The 20,736-nt window shown below is 36.3% G+C and overlaps 2 protein-coding genes across 2 annotated transcripts; one reads left to right on the forward strand and one right to left on the reverse strand.

Moving 5' to 3' along the window:
- Window positions 1–4,581: 4,581 nt before the first annotated feature.
- Window positions 4,582–7,722, forward strand: LOC144436511 (uncharacterized). Its single transcript, XM_078125316.1, has one exon. The coding sequence runs from the start codon at window positions 4,582–4,584 to the stop codon at window positions 7,720–7,722; it is 3,141 nt and encodes a 1,046-aa protein (XP_077981442.1).
- A 5,771-nt stretch (window positions 7,723–13,493) lies between these two features.
- LOC144436512 (gamma-aminobutyric acid type B receptor subunit 2-like) lies at window positions 13,494–18,662 on the reverse strand. Its single transcript, XM_078125317.1, has 7 exons — window positions 18,552–18,662; window positions 18,184–18,300; window positions 17,161–17,283; window positions 16,104–16,281; window positions 15,516–15,679; window positions 14,904–15,044; window positions 13,494–13,616 (listed from the first exon to the last, which is right to left on the reverse strand). The coding sequence occupies exons 1-7, from the start codon at window positions 18,660–18,662 to the stop codon at window positions 13,494–13,496; spliced, it is 957 nt and encodes a 318-aa protein (XP_077981443.1).
- Between the last annotated feature and the right edge of the window lie 2,074 nt (window positions 18,663–20,736).

A 20,736-nucleotide genomic window follows, 5' to 3' on the forward strand; every position in this document is an offset into this window, starting at 1 on the left:
TATATATATATATATATATATATATATATATATATATATATATATATATATATATAGTTTGGTGTGCTGAGCGTTAACTTGGCTAAATAACACAATGTTTATTTACCACACGTAGTCCCACAATATATACGATGAAACATCACGCATATAAGATCCACTTAGATTTTGCAGAGCTGTTAGTAGTAATTTCAAATTCAACAAAAATTCCAGTGCTTCCAATGGTATAAACCATGGATTGATATAGATAAAAGATTAATTCATATTTAAATTTTATCATGTGATAGTGCTACAGACTTGTCTTTGGTGTTGATAGTTATTGACCCAATTCAAGTTGTAACTTCAAACGCACACAGTCAATCTCAGAGGTACCAGAATCTCAGGACACGTATTCAGGGGATAAACTCACAAGCACACAGAATGTTACTTTTGGTGAAGTAGGTGTATGCTTAAACCGACGATACGAGAGCTTTGGATTCGTTTTCCTTCACTTACGGCAGTTCAAACTAGATAGAAACAATAGTTCCCCGTAGTATTCCTACTACGACGCAGATCAGACACCGTAAATCCAGACGTGTTGCTGTCTTCCGCCCCGCAAGATCTCTCCCCGTGTAAAGTAGCTTATTAGCATACACCCAACATTCACATTTTATTCAAATCTAAATCTTCATTCCGTAATACAAATATGGTTAGTAAATAACATGTTTACAGTAAACTTCAATTCTTTTCCTTATATAGGAAGTGTTTATGAACTACAGTTAATTTAATTCAGAGATAATCTATTTTGAAAATACTCTTTTCTACTAAGGCTGAATTCATTAAAAGTTGTGATTTATCACTTGTAGTGACACTTGCAAACGTTCACTTAATTACAAGTAATAACATGGTCTAGCTCGTATTACTATCTCATTAATCAATTAGACCTCACACGGTCGGGTAACCTAGATACAATTACTGTGTTTATAATACAGTTATATACTTTGTAACACCACCCCCTACTCCATAGTGTTTTGTCCCCAAAACAATTAAGCAATTGAAATTGAAAAGAATAATAAAAGAGTAATAAAAGGTATAGAAATGTTAATAATTTGAGTAAAATTCAAAATTCAAAGATATTCTGTGTAAGGTAAAATGTAATCAAAGAATAGAAAATTGGTAATAATTATTTGTTTTGTTTTGTTTTGTTTTGTTTTGTTTTGTTTTGTTTTGTTTTTTGGTTGTTTTTGGTTGTTGTAGTTAAAATGTTAAAATGTTAGTAAAAGTTCAAAGTCTCTGAAATTACTTAAATGTTAGAATGTTAATAAAAGTATGTTAATAAAATTATTGAAATCACTTATGTCGACAGAAAATTACACACGTCGGCATTGAAAGTTAAAATATACTTATCCAAAATCGTAAACACTCTTATCTAAATATCTTAAAATGGAAAAAGTGTCTTATATAAACGTAAAATACTTGTCTTCAACAAATTAAAATATCTCTTATCTAATCTTAACGCATTATCTTAATTATTACTCAAAATGTCCATAGTTGAAATGTTTCTTCTTATTAGAAGTTCAAAATTGTCTCACAGTGTAGAGTTCAATATTATTTCAACAGTCATAGTTGAAATGATCTCAACGTCCAGAGTTCAATGTTCTCATTTCAATAAGTAATAAAGTTCAAAAGTAATTATACAAAAAAAAACCTCAATAAAATGTCACAAATTGACGTCAAAATTGAAATCATCATTATAATAGGTACCATTAATAATAATTTCAAAGTCAAAAATCAAAATTGACTATAGTCAACCATCAAAATTCCAGTGACGCTACCTTTATATTGTAAACCAAGTTAAACTCAAGGGGTCACACTGTGAATTAGCCTTATCATGTTTAACCGGAGTACGTAAGGTTTTATGACTAATTTTAGCGCTGGATTTACTAGCATCAACACTATGAGACCGTGTATCAGTCACGTCTGTTATGTCAATAGTCGCATTAGGTGCGTCCTTATTTTCATGAATGAAGGGGCCTTCTAAGGGGTTGTCATGAATCGTACAGACAGTCAAGGGTGTCATGTCCTTACTACTATTGTTCATACTATTATTAGATTGAGTAGGTAGCATCGGAATGCTAGACATCTCAACAGGACCCTCTTCATGATCTCTATTCTTACTTGTTAGTTTTCGCCAATATTGTCTAATTGTACGAAGGCAGTAATTATAGGTGGCCATGAATATGAAACAGAGAGCAAAGATACACAGTGCTTCAATAATATATTTGATATAATCGGTATTCTGTGTAGGTTCAAATGCTTGTGTAGGCGATGGGATCGTAGATTTAAACCAATAAATTTGCTGCGCATCAACTTTTCTAGTCATTAGGATTTGTAGTGTTATATTCAAATTTCTCAATTTCCACATCAGATAGATTGTTAGTGCTAAGTTAAAACATGACAATGCCAATGGTATCCAAGTCGGGGTTGAGAATAAGGTAAAACCCAGTGAACTATCACTAATTTTGATATTTTCGTCTTTAAATTGATCCATTGGCGTGAGAAAAACTTTAGAATTTTCACGAAGCATAGTGGCAGCACGATTTAAATCGATTTTGATATTATTTTCCCTGCCCAAGGTTTGTTGCCACTCATTTTCCATAACTTTTAATTAATTAGACCTCACACGGTCGGGTAACCTAGATACAATTACTGTGTTTATAATACAGTTATATACTTTGTAACAATAGCAATCCCCATCATTTTTGGTCAACCTAGCAGAAATGACAATCTTTTATATCACTACAGGAATGCATGGGTCTGTATTTCAATTGATTGATAATTCTAACAAAATCAGATTAGGTAAAACAGTGCAAAATAATATAAGTGGTTATTAACTCATAGTTATAGTACAGGTCAGAGGACATTTACTGTTTTTAGTAGGATACTTTTGGTTAACATTTCCGTTAAAATAACTGATGGGTTAACCAGAAGTGTCTTAATAAAAATAATAAATGTCCCGAGGACCTGTACTATAATGAAGTTATACTTCGAATTCGCGAGTTTTTAGGTTGTTTACCAGAAATTCAACCTGGCCAGCACTCGTTCAGTAACAAAATGGCAGTATTTCCGATTTTACCGGCCCTAGTGCACATATGCATTGTCAAATCGATGAACAAAAATGCTATGTGGAAACCTGCTTCTTGCACAAGTCACTTTGGAGTGAAGTGGTTACAGAGCATGTCTTAGGATAGATACGTACAGAACTAGAGATACTGTGTTCGTGACACACCAACATAATGGTGATTTTTGACACACACTTTACAGAATAACGGGTACAGAATTAGGCAACGGTACTGGTATGTAACACACAGTATAAAGCAGGACAGCACATGTCAGTTGCATTGTAACAGGATTAACAAGCTGCGGACAGTTTCAGCCATGGCCTGGGTTTAAAGTGTTAGCGGGTAGTTTCTTTCAATGCATGAATTAACGGTATGCGGACACTTTCTTTGTGTAAAAAAGTGAAATTGAGATCACAGTTGAAACAATAGGGACGAGCTGAGAGCATTATAACAAAAGTTGAAGAATATAAAAAGATATAAAAGTCTTGATATCACAGTCTGAAATGACATTTTAAAGTGAATTTTTCCTACCAATACCTTGCGTTCTCACATATGATACGGACATAAGAACCAATAGAAATAAATATTGCATCCCAGTATGTGTAGAATACATGACAACTTCTATCTACATGTATGCAGATGTATTAGTAAGCATTTGGAAACAGGTGGCGTCTACGTTTAACCACTGTACACTGCAAACAAACCAACCCTCTGTTCTCATACTGTGAGACGTGTCATTTGAAACCATGGCAGTAAATAAGCCAACAAGTATAGGGTATCAGGTACTTGCCGAAACCTGTCAAAATAATATAGTAAACTGTCCCAAATTCATGAAACCTTCACATGTAATCGACTTTTGCACTTAAAAACACTTGCACAGCTATAAACTAGGGTGTAGCGGGCAACTAGTACCAGCAGGCGGTGGAATGTTTTATAAACGTGATATCATCAAGATAGCTTCAATCAGGTACATATATCACAATCCTGTAATGTTAAAAACACTTTTATCCTACCGTGTCCTCATTATGCAGCTTGGATTGACTGGGGCACGCCCGGTGGGCAACTGTATATACAATGGTAAGGGAGGAGGCTCATCTGAGACCTCCAACCCAAACCGGTTCGGTGCAATATTTAGATATTGCACTGGTACGATGTAATATTAAGATAAAGATAAATCATTGGTTGTGCGCCCTCATGTTGGCAGCCTCCAAACCCTGCTCCTACAACTTTCCTGAGTTTGAAAAGACTACAGACGTTTTCTACTGTGTATGAATGCAGCTTTCGGTCTATGAATACTCAGTCACACCGGTGAAAACATCTCAGAAGTCAGAGACGCTCGTAGCAAGTTAAATATCTGGTAAAAGTCTTGCTAAATTTTGTAATGTAGAAGTGTGAGAAGTTACACAGCCTAGATGTCATCTGTATGCATAGTTTCCAACTCAAATTGTGTGTATTCATATGGTAATATTTCAACAGATGAACAATGCAGTACAGCAGATCATTTATGCAACTTTTTAACACCTCATACCACTCCAGACTGCCTACCTCAGTATGGAATGTCATTAAATCCCTGAGACTCAACCACAAACCAGTGACACACAGAGGCACAAGAGGTGGTACTAAGAAAGTTCGACCCATCCAAACGTTTACAACAACAAATATTACTAGTATCACAAACCTCAATTATAAACCACGTGCAAATGGAGTCAACTTCAACAACCTCATTCAAATACCAACCTGTAACTCCATCGACAAATGTGGTGTGATCAAACGACAGTGCCAACTCATGCTAACTACATGGAATGTCAGATCCGTCCGCAACAAAACAACTGAAGTAGAAGACTACACTAGGGAGAAGGATATTGACATCCTTGCTCTGACTGAGACTTGGTTGAATGAAATAGGCGATGAACATATAATTAATGAACTCACCCCTGATTGTTACACTTTTAAACATACTCCACGTACTTCTTCTACTGGTGGTGGAATTGGCTTGTTATTCAAATCATCACTCAAACTCAAAGCATGGAATCCAATAAAATCTGCTAAATCCTTTGAAGCAACAGAAGCTACACTTTGTCATCAGGGCATCACATTGAAAATTATCATTGTATATCGTCCACCTCCCACAGCCAAGAATAAACTCACGAATACACAGTTTTTGCTAGAATTTAGTTCATTGTTAGAAAGGCTCGTGGTCACGACAAAGCACCTCTACCTTGTTGGAGATTTTAACATTCACATGGATGATTTGCAAGACCCTACCACCAAGAAATTGAAGTATTTATTCGATACCTTCAGTCTTCTACAATGGGTAGCGGAACCAACTCATGTGAAAGGCCACATTTTAGACCTCATCATCTCTAACCAATCAAACTGCATTTCATCAATTTCTGTTGACTCTCAAATAATATCAGATCATAATCCTGTTCATGCTAAGATTATGCTGGAGAAACCACCACTATTACGCCGCAAGATAGTTTACCGCAAAATATCCTCAATCTCAACTGATGATTTCATGAAGGACACTGGATCCGTAACAGATTTCAGACAACCACCATCCGACTTAGACTTTGCCGTATTAGCGTATAATACTCATCTCTCGGAGATTCTGGATAAACATGCACCCTTAAAGCAATGTACAATTACAGTAAGGCCTAATACTAAATGGTATACACCTGAGATTGATGAAGCAAAAAAGAGACGAAGATCAGCTGAGCGTCGATGGCGCAACACAAAACTAGAAGTTCACAAACAAATTTTCCTTGAGAAAGGCAAAGATGTACGTCAACTCCTACAGAAAGCAAAGCAGACATACTACAACAAACTGATACTTGAAAACTCAAACAACCAGAAGACTATATTTCAGATATTTTCCACTCTGTCCAGTAACTCTCAAAAAGATGACCTACCAGATCACACTTCAGTCAACGATATCACTGAGAAATTCAGTCAATATTTTATTGACAAAATAAGAAATATCCGCCTTAACTTTGACAATTCACAACCAACACCTGCATTTGACTCTCTGGAAACCCATACTTCGTCTTCTCTGTCTGTCTTCAACCCAGTGAATGCAGATGATATCAGCAAAATTATTAACAGCACGCCGTCAAAAACCTGTTCCCTCGATCCTATCCCCACATCGCTTCTGAAACAGTGCCAAGAACACTTGTGGACCATTCTGTCTTTCATCATTAACTCATCTCTTACTCATGGTAATGTTCCAGAATCACTCAAGTCAGCCGTCATTAAACCAATTCTCAAGAAATCCTCACTTGATACCAATGTATTCAAGAACTACAGACCTGTCTCCAATCTACCATTCCTTTCTAAAATAATGGAGAAAATCGTTGCAGCCCAACTAACCGCATACCTTACAGCTAATTCATTACTAGAGCCACTACAATCTGCCTACAGGAAACACCACAGCACAGAGACAGCACTCATCAAAGTAAACAACGACATCTGTATAGCACTTGACAAAGGACAATGTGTACTACTTGTTCTTCTAGATTTGTCAGCTGCTTTCGATACAATAGACCACAACATACTCATTTCAAGATTATCAAACCTCGGCATTACAGGCATCCCACTGCAATGGTTTAAATCATACCTACAGAACCGACATCAATCAGTATTGATATCAGGCAACACCTCCAAAGCACAACATCTACAATATGGCGTACCCCAGGGCTCTGTGCTAGGCCCACTGCTATTTTGCATCTACATTTCTCCACTTGCCACCCTATTAAGACGTCATGATTTGAATTTTATACAATATGCTGATGACAATCAACTATATGAAGGCTTTGCTTTGGCTGACACATCCACCACTGTTGCCAAGATGGAGACTGCAGTACTGGACATAAAATCATGGATGACACAAAATAAACTTCAACTAAATGATGGTAAAACTGAGGTACTACTCATTAGGTCTCAGTTTATGCGCATACCCCGTCCCATTGACAGTATAAACATTGGATCATGTTCTGTTGACTTGGTTAACTATGCACGCAATATTGGTGTAACCTTCGATGATAAACACACTCTTAGGAAGCACATTACCATAACATGCAATTCGATCTATTACAATCTTCGAAAAATTGGTCGCATTCGTCGCTATCTGACAAGTGAAGCATGTGAAAATCTAGTCCATGCTCTTGTCTCATGCAAACTGGATTACTGTAATGGACTCTTATATGGTTTAGCATCTAAAGACATTACTCATCTACAACACGCTCAAAACACAGCGGCCAGAATTGTTTCACGCCGCAAGAAATCAGATCATATCTCCCCAGTTCTCAAGGATCTACATTGGCTACCAGTCTACTACAGAATATATTACAAAATACTCTTGATGACCTACAAAGCTCTCAACAATGCTGCACCTAGTTACATATCGGATCTGATCAGTTATAAGCATGCTCCACGTGTACTTCGCTCTAACAACAAAGGTCTATTACACATCCCACCCTGCAAACTTAAATCCTATGGTGAACGTGCTTTTTCACGAGCTGCCCCGCAATTATGGAACAGTCTTCCGGTTGCTCTGCGTCAATCACCAACCCTGGACAAGTTCAGGAAAGACATTAAGACTCATCTTTTTATGAGAGCATTTTGATAAGAACTATTTTTAGTGTCCTGTAAAGTGCCTTTGAACATTCTGAGTAATGGATTCAGGCGCTATATAAATTGTTTGATTGATTGATTGATTGATAATGTTCTACAACAGAAAATTTATGCATTTGTATTGAACATGCATCTAATACAAAAAATACATAAAAGACAGTTTGACATACAGTACGTCCAATGAGGTCTTAGCTCGGGAGCCAAATTGTGACACGTGTTGTTATGTTTGACGTCAAGCATTAGTCAATATTACTTCTCCCCTTCCAAGGTCAATTGTGAAGCAAAAATCCATTATAATCAATAGCCAAAATAAAGGTCAAAATTTCAGATTTCTGATCTTTTTGAAGTGTCAAGTAGGAGTGTTTTTTTCGGTTGTTGTCAAGTTAGCATACAAAGACTTGACTACCTAGATTGACATAATGGTTTGACAATGATTGACAAGCTGGATAGCCAAGTTTCTGGTTATTGGCGTGTGCTCGCCCCTCCCCCACCTCCAACCACCCTTGAACTGTGTCTACATGTCTACGCGTATATGGGAACGTCGAACTTGAAAGGGAATACTACCACGATTTATTTTGTTCAGATTTTGTTGAAGTCAGCTACTCAATCAATCAACCAACCAACCAAGCAAGCAAGCAAGCAAGCAAGCAAGCAAACAAACAAACAAACACACAAGCAAGCAAGCTATCGCTCGATCTACCGACCGACCAGCCAATCAACCAACCAACCAACCAAAACATTTCCACAGTGAGCATTTCACATATTGGAAAACGCATATTGGAATTCTTGTTACATATAGAAACTTTGTTGATATTGATTATTAATTACTATGTCTTTCCTGTTTGTCAGGGTTTATATGTTGCTGTCGTCGTTGTTGTTGTTGTTGTTGTTGTTGTTGTTGTCATTGTCGTCGTCGTAGTCGTTCCTAGTATTGTTTGTTTGTTTGTTTGTTTGTTTGTTTGTTTTTATTATTTTGTGTGTTTTCGTAAACACAATAAACCTGGGCCTCCAGTGGTAATACATTGTGTGAATGTTTGTCGGAGATCACGAGTGTAGTCTGGGGCAAAGTCAACAAGGGTCCAACGAGTAAAGTGATACTTGATCTCCTACAGCGAAGGCATTTGATACTTTCTGATTCTTGAATTAGACAACCTCAATTCTTCACTGTACACGTCTTCGTTGTGTGCGTATCTTGTTAGTGTATGTGGTAAGGATTCAGGGGTAAGTCGACCCACTACATTACAAATCACATTTTCACCTTTGGAAATAGATTTTACACTACTTTGAGACGAGGTTTAATGACATTCTTTGATTTTTAACTCACAGGGTCATCGACTGCTCGTGAGAGTTCATTTTATCCTATCTCCATTACATCTGCCAACAAAGATGGCCGAACTGAAACTGTGCTCAATGCTAATAGTCGTTGTTCTTTTCAGCGTGGTATTAGTTGAGAGTCAGTTTTTGATGTACCACCCCACATGTCAGCCATTGACTATCCCAATGTGCTTAGAATTACAACTATACAACGAAACCTTAGTTCCAAACATACTGCACCATGGATCTCAAGATGAAGCCGAGGACGACGTCAACTTTTACATCCCTCTGATACAGTTGGAATGTTCCCCACATCTGGATCTCTTTCTCTGTTCTTTGTATGCTCCGCCATGTTCCATGCGTTCCAGTGAAGGGAAACTAATCCCGCCGTGCCGTAATCTTTGTAAGAGGGTGAGGAAATCCTGCGGAAAACTGTTGAGAAAGTATGGCTTTCCTTGGCCAGATAACTTTAACTGCCGAAACTTTCCCAAAAAGTCGACCGACCACCATCCATGTATTGAATTCGACATTTAAGACAACATATTTTCTATTTCGTTGGTACGTACAGATTACTGCACATATAAGACTGAAAATGTAAATGCTATACACTTTTCTTTCTGTTAGCCTATTGCTCAAAATACAGAGTTTGGTGAAAATAAATAAGTTTGAAATTTGCTGATTGACTGATTATTTTTGACAACCATGATATAATTTTTAGACAGATTCTTCAAGAAAGATTAACTATAGGAACACTTGCAGACAATCAGTAAGTGGCTAATGTGAAAGAATAGCATTTGCATATACTTCAAATGCAATATAATTTTTGTACATACTTCAAACATAACTAATCGTAAATGTTCTGAAAAAGCTTGTTGATGTCGATTTTAGTTCTAATGAGCATAATTAATAAGTTTCAGCGTTTAGGCTATATCTAATTAAGAATAATTTTTCCTACATACTTCAAACATAAGTAATTGCAAATGTTCTTACTTGGTTACGTAACACATCCTTAGTAAAGTGTATATATGGGCCTGCTAATGTAACGTCTGGCATCAGTTAGAGTGCAGTCTACGGACACATGCTATTCTGATCAAGCTAATTCACTGCCAGAGAAAGAGCGTTAGTTCTTATTAGAATTCCTTGACTAGAGTGTTGGTTACCGGGGAAGTCTACAAATACGGTAAGAGCTTTTGCTTGATATTCATATTGTAAGTTCATGACTCTAAGTTATTAAGTCTCCACACTGTGATACCCAGTGGACTTGTCAACACGACTAATGTTTATTGAAGTCTGTAGTTAGTAGAACTTAGAACTATTATGAAGAAAACAAACTTTCTTAGTACTTGAATGGACATTCCAATGGCAGGGATGTCTCACCCAATATAAGTCATTATATGTATTACTGTGTAGAATCTACTACCTTGATTACTTTATGTAGTACTAGTAGATATTTATGATTGTATTTTCTTTGTCTTACAGTCAATCGTTCGAACAGATCGAACATACGTTCGACTAGATTCAAGATTTGTTAGACTTTAGACTTGGGTCTATTACTACGTTTGTTGTTATATTACATCGTGCAGAGAATAAAGTGACATTGACAGTGAAACAGACCAGTTAATTCTTTGTATGTGTGTAGTGAGAACGCATTGTCGAGGACTCCACCCCAGTAGCTTACACGGACTTATTCAAATCGATAGCTGTTAGCTGAGTTAAGAATCGATTACTCCCCTGAATTGGTTTGTGGACATCTCACAATGCACACATGTTCTAAAAAGCTTGCTGATGTAAACGTTAGTTGTAAGGGTGCCTTCAGTAATTACAAGGAGGAGGGCTGGGGGAAATCATGCTCGCGTTGTTGCCTAAAATGTGACCCTTCCCAATCCGATTAAAATCCGATGTAGATCGTGCGTTGCTATCTTACCTTCGTTATTTAGCCTGAATTGACATTCGTAGTACATGTTTACGTTTTTAGCCTGGTAGAGGAGACGTTTAAAAAGTAAGTTAAATGCCCAAAGAATATATGGTGATCAAATGAGAGGTATTTTTGCAGGTCAAAAATATAATTTAACATCAAAGTTAGTGTCAAATGTTAATGTTCTTAACAATTATGCAATGTGACTGAAAACCCAAACAGGAAATTCAGAATTGTTGTAAATGGTAAAATGGTGTACCGAACTTGATGATAATTTTCGTAGGTTATGACACGTTGACAAGTTAATAAATGGAGAGAAAAATGTACCAGACAAAATGAGAGTACAATACAGATTTTGAAGAAAAAAAACGTACTAGACTTGGCACATGCTTTACTACACGTGATTGTTAATGAAATGACATACAGGAGTCAAATAGTACAGACTTTGGCTAACAATCAGACTTACAGAATGGCGATACTGATAGCTCAGTGGTAATTGCAGTCAATAGCATGCAGGTGGTAGCAAACAAGGAAGAATTATGCTGGCGAAATCTAGATTTTTATACATTGGGAGGGCAAAACATGGAATTGTGTATGCGTCAAAATTAATTATTTGTAGAGTGGATAGCACAACGCTTTCTGGTGGGGAATGGGTACATCTTCTACAGTATTCAAGGGGAAAAAAGAAAAGGCAATGTCAAATAGCAGAGGATAAAGGAATTTACCTTGGAGAAAGAAGATTCGATGTACCTCCATACAGGGGTCTATTCAAATTATATGGTTCCTATGGCGACAACTACAACACCGCCAATGTCTCAATTGTTATATTCAAACGTGTTAGTTTCAGCAATGTTATACGTCACAATATGAAGAGCCAATCGTTACGAACTACGAAATTGATGAGTTAGTTGTAGTTGGCCAATGGGTTACCACATATATACATTGTACAAGTGTGTTTGATGTATATTCAATATTATTATCAACACTTTCAGTAGCGACAACGCGCCATTGGGATTCACCTCTCGGATGGGCATCTTTCATGATTGGTCTCCAAACCATCTTAAGTTCATAGTCGTCCAAAACTCATGTACTGTTGTTGACGTGTTCAATAGCTCGCTCAGCAAAATGCACAAGTCCGCCGTATAAACCATCGTAGTCGTTTGGGAATAAGCCACCGATGTACAGAGGTGTCTTTGCATTTGTCATCTTGGTAAAGTTACATAGAATGAACATAACGAGCAAAGATGAAACTGAACATGGTTTCATTGTCTTGATGTATGAATGTGTTACTTTTTATGCATAGAAATAAACGTTAGGTTTGGAACTTTACTATGCAGAATTGTCGTCAAGAGGTACTTATAAAAACCATATCACAACATTGTATTCGTTCGCCACGTATCAATACATTATTTATGGATGAGGAGATTGGATCTAGTTCGTGGTTTAGTAACTACTTCATAACAATTTGTAGTTGACTACTATTGACAATAAGAAGTGATTTATTACTTTTATTACTTCGTCACAGTGAAATGTTAATAAAGGCCCCTTACATACGACAACTTTTCAAAAGAAGTGCACCAAATGATAGACGTTTAAAAGCTCATCCCCCAAGGTTAGTATAAGCGATACGAGCTTATACATACATGTCTCACTTTACATTTGTCATCTTGGTAAAGTTACATACAGTGAAAGCTACCATAAAATAAATATTACTCATTTGTACCTTCCGTAAAGGATGGATATATGGCATGATGATGATGATGATGATGATGATGATGTTGTTGTTGTTGTTGTTTTTGCTGTTGTGGTGGTGGTGGCGGTGATGATGATGATGATGATGTTGTTGTTAACGTTGTTGTTGTTGTTGTTGTTGTTGTTGTTGGTTGTGTGTGTGAGTGTATCTGTCTGTATGTCTGTCTGTCTGTCTGACTGTGTGCGTGCTTGCGTGCGTATGTAAGTTTGTATCTGTGTAATCGGAAACGAAATTGTGGTGCAAAGTGCACACCTTATTTACGGTATTCATAGCGAGGACTGATGAGGTTTTTGTAAACACCGTGATTATTAATATAATGATGCATTTACATAAATAGCGATCTTCGGTAAGTAAGCAAAATCTTAATAGATAGTACTCTCATCAAATTTCATATAATTTCGTACATACATTGATAGTAACAAAGTGCTTGTGCCGTATGAAGCATTTGGATGTAGCCATGACTAATTTTCATAATTACTGGTTTTCTTTTAACTAGACAATGTCTTTTGACCGTAAGCTTTAATATATAAATCTCAAACAAGTTCTCTGCATGGAGTTGGCAATCATCTCCAATGGTATTATATCTGTTCTTCATGTGTTAGTCGTCTTGGGCGAGTGGGTTAAAACGTAACGTAGTAATAAAGACATGTCATCGATCCTAGGATATCATTGCTCAGTCTCCTTTATACCAGTATATCAATGTTTTAAACCAAATTATTAAAATTGAGAGACTGTGTTGTCATAAACGAGTCGTATGGCACCTATTGTATCATCGTCACTGTCAATCAGTAATAACCGCACTTTCAGACTTGAGTCGTGGATAGAAAACCTCTCTGTCACCCAAGTTAACAAATCTTTCCATGTTACTCAATATTAATTTCATCTCCCTCAGAAGTCCTTGTTTCTGAAAGAAAAGAAACCATTATTGGAACAAAAAAGCGAAATGTAGAATCCCTCAGGCCAGAATGATTAAAAAGACAGTTCATGTGTCCAGGCTTTAAAAATATTAAATATTAAGAAAACGTTAAAAACCCAGTTGAACATACAGCAGGGATTATTTTGTCACACCTAACTGTATGAAAAGAGTAATGGCAAGTCTTTTTCATCAAATATTGATTTGCAAAACTTTATAACTACACGTCGCTAAAACATTGAAACATTAAAACAGCGAATTCAATGTAATTATTTGTGCTTATGTCACAGTAAGCCATGTCTCAACTATATTTAACACTATGGTATGGAAACTTGGACAAACAAAGGTATGCCAGCTAGATTCATTAATATAGAAGGAGATATCACAGGTAGACAAGACCAACTGTCTGCTGCACTATGCAATTATATATTAGTTAACATTGGCTCTCACAAGTGACCTCTTCAGTCAGGCCTCACAAAATGCAACTCTCCCCATACGAAGTCGTTTTTTTCTCAAAGCGCAATAATTATTCTCAAATTCAGGATCATAAATATTCAATTTTAGATTCCATGTATTAATGTATTATTGCGCCGAATTTTAAGGTCCTTTACATTCATTTTTCGTTTCTTGCTGTATATGTATACCACTGTTTTACTCTTCTGTTGTTTACATTTTTGTAAGTAAATCTATACATCTTGCTTGGATCTTTGGGTTGAAGGTAAAGAGAATTCCGATGCGGAAAATTAAGTTATACTATAGAATTGAATTGAATATCAATTTCGATGCAATATCGGTGTACAGTCTAAAATTTCACTACAATCACTCTATTCATCTATCTGCTAACCATAGTACTATGCCAAACATTTTGCAAAGATATCCATTGGGGGAAAAGCATCATACTGTAGTGTTTTGTTTCCCTTCATTTGAATTACCAAGGGAATTTTATTTCGTTCCTGTTCTACAATTGCCAATGTACTGCCCAAGACTGACAGATTAGTTACATGGACTTCCATCTCAAAATGTGTGTCCTCTTGTCGTATACACGAAGCTACTACTTCTTCAAAATGGTTCTTATATTCACTAGTTTTCAAAATAGCTCCTGGGTTGGTTAATACGTTGCTGGCAGTGTACCGTCATGTAGAGGCATTTTCCATACACGAAATCACTCGGTGTCTCCAAGGGGTGGAGTTAAATTGGTAAGGAAATTGAAAAACTCTTGCTTATTCTCTTAGGAAGGTCTCCTTAGCACTATGAATTAAAGCAATAATTACAACTTACTCTTCTGACCTGTTCGGACAAATCATGGATAACTTTCCTATCAATGGAGCTATCGGATTTACACACTTTGTCCTTTCCAACAAGAAACATTTGTTTTTGCGCTGATCTTGGACGTCTTTGTTCTCTACGCATCAAGAGAATCTGAAGGAAAGTAAACCGAAGACAGAAGTGATAAAAAATCCTTGTTAATAGCCAAAGCGACGTTTTTATTTATTTATTTCCCCTAGACGTTTAACTGATAAAAAACTTAATGTAAAGGATCGTGTTCTTATTAAAATATGTATACGTTATAGACATATACAAAATATCACTTCTCTATTTCAGTATTAATGACACTTCTCACTATGCTTATATATACGTGTGTACCGTTATTCTCTATATATGCTTGTCTGTCCACACATTACCTGCATCTACGAACCGGCCAACCAACCAACCAATCAAGCAACCAACCAACCAACCAACCTAAGCAACCAACCAACTAACCAACCAAAAACCCATCCATAGCCACCTAACTGTCAAATGGTATAGATAATATCTTGACGATTTGACCATCTCTAAATACTTCTGCGTTTTCCTTGAATTTTGTATGGAGATTATTAGAGTTCTGCGTACCTTAGGCACAAAAACAAGGCACATTACAGTTATGTTGAAAATGAAAACAGCACCACCAACGACCACAAAAATAGCATTCACGTTTGCCTGCATTACAATGGCACTGGTTGTAGCAATCACACATGTCACCACAGTAATATAGACTGAAAGCGCGATGTATTGACCTATAAGATATAACATCATTTATCAAATGTTAATATCTTTCTAATTAAAACTAAACTTGTATCGTCTTTCCCTCGCATAGTGCAAGTATTCTCTTCTTTAAGTTCGATATAAAAATAGCATTTTAGCAAATGTTTCGTGATTCTCTTGTGTCGGTTACAGTAGATCTGACGGAATCGATCTACATCTAGTCATAAACTAGCTGGGGACGTTGAACAAATTGGACGCCTTGTGGAAAGGTTAGCTTGAGATCTAGTGTAAAAACTGAAGTGGTTCAAGTGACTTGCTCGAAATATGTTTCTTACGTTATCCAATTTCCAAGATAAACATACATAGTTACTTGTAAATATATACCATATTTCATCACATATCTCTTTCTCTCACTCTTTCTCCTGGTGTCCCCATTGAACACAAATGGAAACTTACTGTCGTTCAATTCGGTGACGTGTATATTACGAGTTTTCCATGCTAGTAATGTCCCAAACAAGAGCAAAATCGACTTGTATAAGAGTAGAGCAAGAAGATAATACCACTGATACTTGGACGAACACAACCTGGCCACTGGTATTATCATGATCTCTTGTAGAGGATCAGATAGGTCCATCTATTATGAACAAAACATATTATTAGTGGTGCAGCATTTCTCTGCGACCATAAAACGTAATACACGTATACCTAGTCATTTGCCGAGGTATGCTCTGCTTTATCCTAAACAGTACTACCAGACCAACCTCGCCAATACATTCAATACATTCATAGTCTTTCTGTGGTGTTGTAAAATGCCCGTATTTCTCCACCATGTAAAAGAAAGGGAAATATGGAGAATAAATAGACTTCTTGGGGAACAGTCTCAATACCTTGGCTAATTCGAGGTACAGAGATCGTAAGCTGGACTTACATTGGATGAACTCGCACACAGTCAGGATTAAGTACTAGTATATATAAGGGATGACAAATTGGTATTTATTATTTATTTTGGGTCGATTCCATGAATTGGTAACTTCTTGGCGTTATTTCAATGTACAGAAATAGTGTTTTCTACTGTTTAGAAAAACCCAAAGTTCTCCAAGTGAGAACATGCTTTAACAAGTCTGCCATAATTTAGGGTTTATGCAATTGACTTAATACCAGTGGAAGAAACAGATATATTTATGATAATGTTATCTAACGTTATTCTTCATATAGGAACATAACAGTCGATCGTCTATAGAGCAGGGTCTTTAAAAATAGAATTATTAGTAAACATGAAAACTTGTAAAGATTGCATGATTATATACTATTTTAAGACCGTGGCCGTTTTATTTTACCTTTCCAAATTATTTTCCAGCAATCCTTATCTTGCTTCTGGCATGATAGTGTCCACATATCAAATGTTACTTGTATTCGCTTTGACATGAATTAGACACGACAGTAGTAAGATTACGAAAAGTACGAATGTTACAATAATTTACTTATCAATTGTTACGAATATATTTAATCTCACCGAGGGTTCGAGGAAAACTGATTTCAGTGACGTGGTATCGACGATAAGTCTAACAACAAGAAGGGCGCCATCTAGAGTTACCAAGGTCAGGATGAAAAATATCAAGTTTCCATCTTTTAAATGCTGTAAGAAATGAGAAACACACTCTTTAATTGTTGGTTGTAGAAAAATACTGCAAAGCATGATCGATCTTGTAGACAACATTTATTCTCCCTTTCTCCATTTCCAATCCTTGAAAACGAGTTTCGAGTATTTAGCACACCCCCACACGAGATTCAAGATGATGGCCAAGTAGATGTAGATTTTTACAATAATGACCAATTGAAAGAGAACACAGGCTTTGTCAAGACTACGTTTGTAATTACAGCCACGGCTCAGTTGGCTATACATTCCACTATTCTACATACCCACAGACTTACAGAAATGCAGTTTCTTCTGTGGCAAAGTTTGATAAAACCTATAATTCTAGATTTCTGCAAAAATGAAATGTTGACATCTATACTCTATAAACCCAGTCTCTTAGTTGAGCTATCAATACACTAGCACGTCATACAAGTTTTCAAAATGTATAGCTCAAATTTCAAAGAAACGAAGCCGTGCACATGGCAGTTTTGTTTTCACATGACGTACATGGGGAGAGCTACATGGTTCGAAATGGGCAAAAATAGGATAGAAGGTTTAAATATGAAAAATACATTATATAATAGGAAAACTGAAGAGTAATTGTACATAAGCTCCCTTAAGTTTTCGAAAAATGAATCTAGTGAGATTATCATAAATCTTACTAAATGGAGATAAATATTTTACAACCTAACGGAAGACAGCATTCCATTGAAAAAATACATATACGCAATGACGTGTTTTGTTTTTCAATTTACGCCATCCATCAGAAATAAAAGTTATTAAGCCAGTACAAGATATAGGCAAGTCCATTTATAACTTATTTTCAGAAAAAAATCACTGTAAAATGAAGTAAGGCCTAGATATTCTTTGTTTTCTCAGAGGTAACATTAAAAAACGTACTTCTGTTGTCTTCAGTTTTCTCAAGGCGTTATTAAAAATAACATGCACACGATAAGTCTTGGCAAACAAGGCTCCAAATCCAAGAGACAGTCCAATCCAGATGCATCCCTCACGAACCTAAAAACAAAGGATTACACAATATAAGTATCTCAGATCAGGCAATGTGTATGTCAAAGAACTTTGTAAAGAACGTTACTGTTCTTGGTACTATATTATTAAGCTTCTTTCCTGGGTATGGATTTATAGCAACGTTAATAACTTACATATTGTTACATATTGGAGTAAAATTTATAGGTTCACAGTCTACTTATTGATTTGCTGCTAGTTTCCAAAGAATTATATGCAATTCATTCTGTGTTCTTACTTACCTGGCATATAAATGTAACCATTCCAGGTGATACCCTGGATAAATCCATCCCAAACAGGAACACACTGATGGACAGTATGAGGCAGCCAATCGGGATGAAGATGGTTACCATGGCACTACTTAGTCTCATCACCCTGTAAGTTGTTTTTAAAAAATTGAGGACAGTTATTCACAACATATATATTCAATACTTTTCATTGATTGGAAAATTACATATAAATGTAGGTTGGAAAGAATTGTGGTACAATGAGGAGGGGTGTGTGTGTAGGTAGGTGGGTTTGGACTCTGCAATGTTTAAAATAATGGAGAGATAGATTCTCTTGGTCAAGTCGTTTTAAGAAAGTTAACCACCTGCATTCTGTAAAGACATCATATTCCCTGTATCAACATAATAGATTCCTACCTGTTGTTTCTGTAGACAATACTCATTCCAATCAAACCTATTGCCATCAACACTTCAATCGTTGTCAGAGAATAAATAACCCAAATGTATACATCTGACAATGTAAGAATGTTTTCTACATGAGTTACGCCATCTACAGGTGGAGTACCGCCTGTATATATGAACAGAATGCACATTTCTTTTCAGTTGCTTATCGTCTCCCATTTGTTTTTCGTTCTTTAACTTTTTATCATGAACCGTTTGATCTGCCTGACTTTTAGTTTTATTGACCATTTGTGTATTTGCCAGTTCCTCACTGATAATCCTCCCCAATTTGACGAACGGACAGGAAGTGAGTAAAAAGGCAATGACAATGACAGAAGCCAATATTACAAATTACATGGAGCAGAATTTTCAAGCAGTGCTGTCAATGAAAACAACTGTTTGATTTTACGAATTAAAATATTCACCATATCGAAATTATTTCTTTACTTGTGTCAGAGGTAAATCATGCTTACTGAGTGATCAAAGATAATGAGAGTGAATCCTGACAAAGTAAACCATGGTCTTCTGAAGTCTAAGTGTTTGACGACAGGGGTTTAAGTCAACTACTTTAGTAGAATGCATTGTATGACACTCGTGCATTTAATCACACAGATAGACTGTTGTGTTTTGTTTTTAATTAAGATGTGGCTTACCTTCCCATATGAAGTCAACAAACTCATCTGCACATATTGTCTCATCTGTGAAGATGCTATATGAACAGACTGTAACTTCTTTTCCATCTAGTAAAAATTGTAAAGATACGAAGCAAGTTAATATAATATGCCCAGCCACACTTTATTGTAATTAATAACGTTGTGATGCCTGCAACTAAAGCTCGAATATAAAACATAGACTAGTTTACTGTGTGCACATCACGTCTGTTCCAAAGACAGACAAGCGCGCGCGCGTGTGTGTGTGTATGTGGGTGGGGTGAGGGGTGGGGTGACATGAACACTTCTGCTAAATTGTTTATATATTTGATTAATAATAGTCTTGGTATGTTTTATTAACTTAGCTATTTACTATAGTTTCACATTTATTTGAAATGTCTGTAAATGGTTTCTGAATAAAAATAATTCGGCCTTGTAACTTTTGTTATAGATGTTCCTACTTGAAAAAAAGTGGTCATTCCAGTTAAAATATACTACAGGAGAGCCTCGTCAAAATGTCGACAACAAAATAATAACTTACCCTGTAACTGCTCGATGACGGTGGGACCATAACGGGTAGCATTTTGATTGAATGATACACGTCCCTAACAATATAATAATATTGACGAAATTATAGTCAACGAAGCAATATGAAAATCAATAGACATGTTACGATACCTTTCTTAAAGGGTTTGAATTTAAATTCATGTTGGGTACACTGATTAAACAAAAAAGAGCGACGACAGAGACTGAAAGAGAGGGAGAATTTCTAGTCAGAGTTAAATGTCGAATCTTAAATGTTATTCATGTATCTCATCATTCTCGTAAGCCAGAGTACATATTTCTTCTGGACCATCGACGTTTGGGAAGGTATCGTAAAGAGGTCTGTAGTTTACGACATTGGTATCTAATGAAATTTGTAACAATATGTGAGTTTTAACTACCTGGTAGCAGTACATGCTAAAGTTTGAGTTGCTAAACTTGGTAAGCATGACAACCCTTAATAAACTCACTGTCATTCCATGAAAAACAAGTTTTCTCGTCTCTTCCCACACCAGTTTGGCAATATCCGAATCATTATACGTGAATTGATGTATTCGTTTTCCATC

The sequence above is a fragment of the Glandiceps talaboti genome, chromosome 6 (genome assembly GCF_964340395.1).
Source record: "Glandiceps talaboti chromosome 6, keGlaTala1.1, whole genome shotgun sequence".
Classification (NCBI taxonomy): domain Eukaryota; kingdom Metazoa; phylum Hemichordata; class Enteropneusta; family Spengelidae; genus Glandiceps; species Glandiceps talaboti.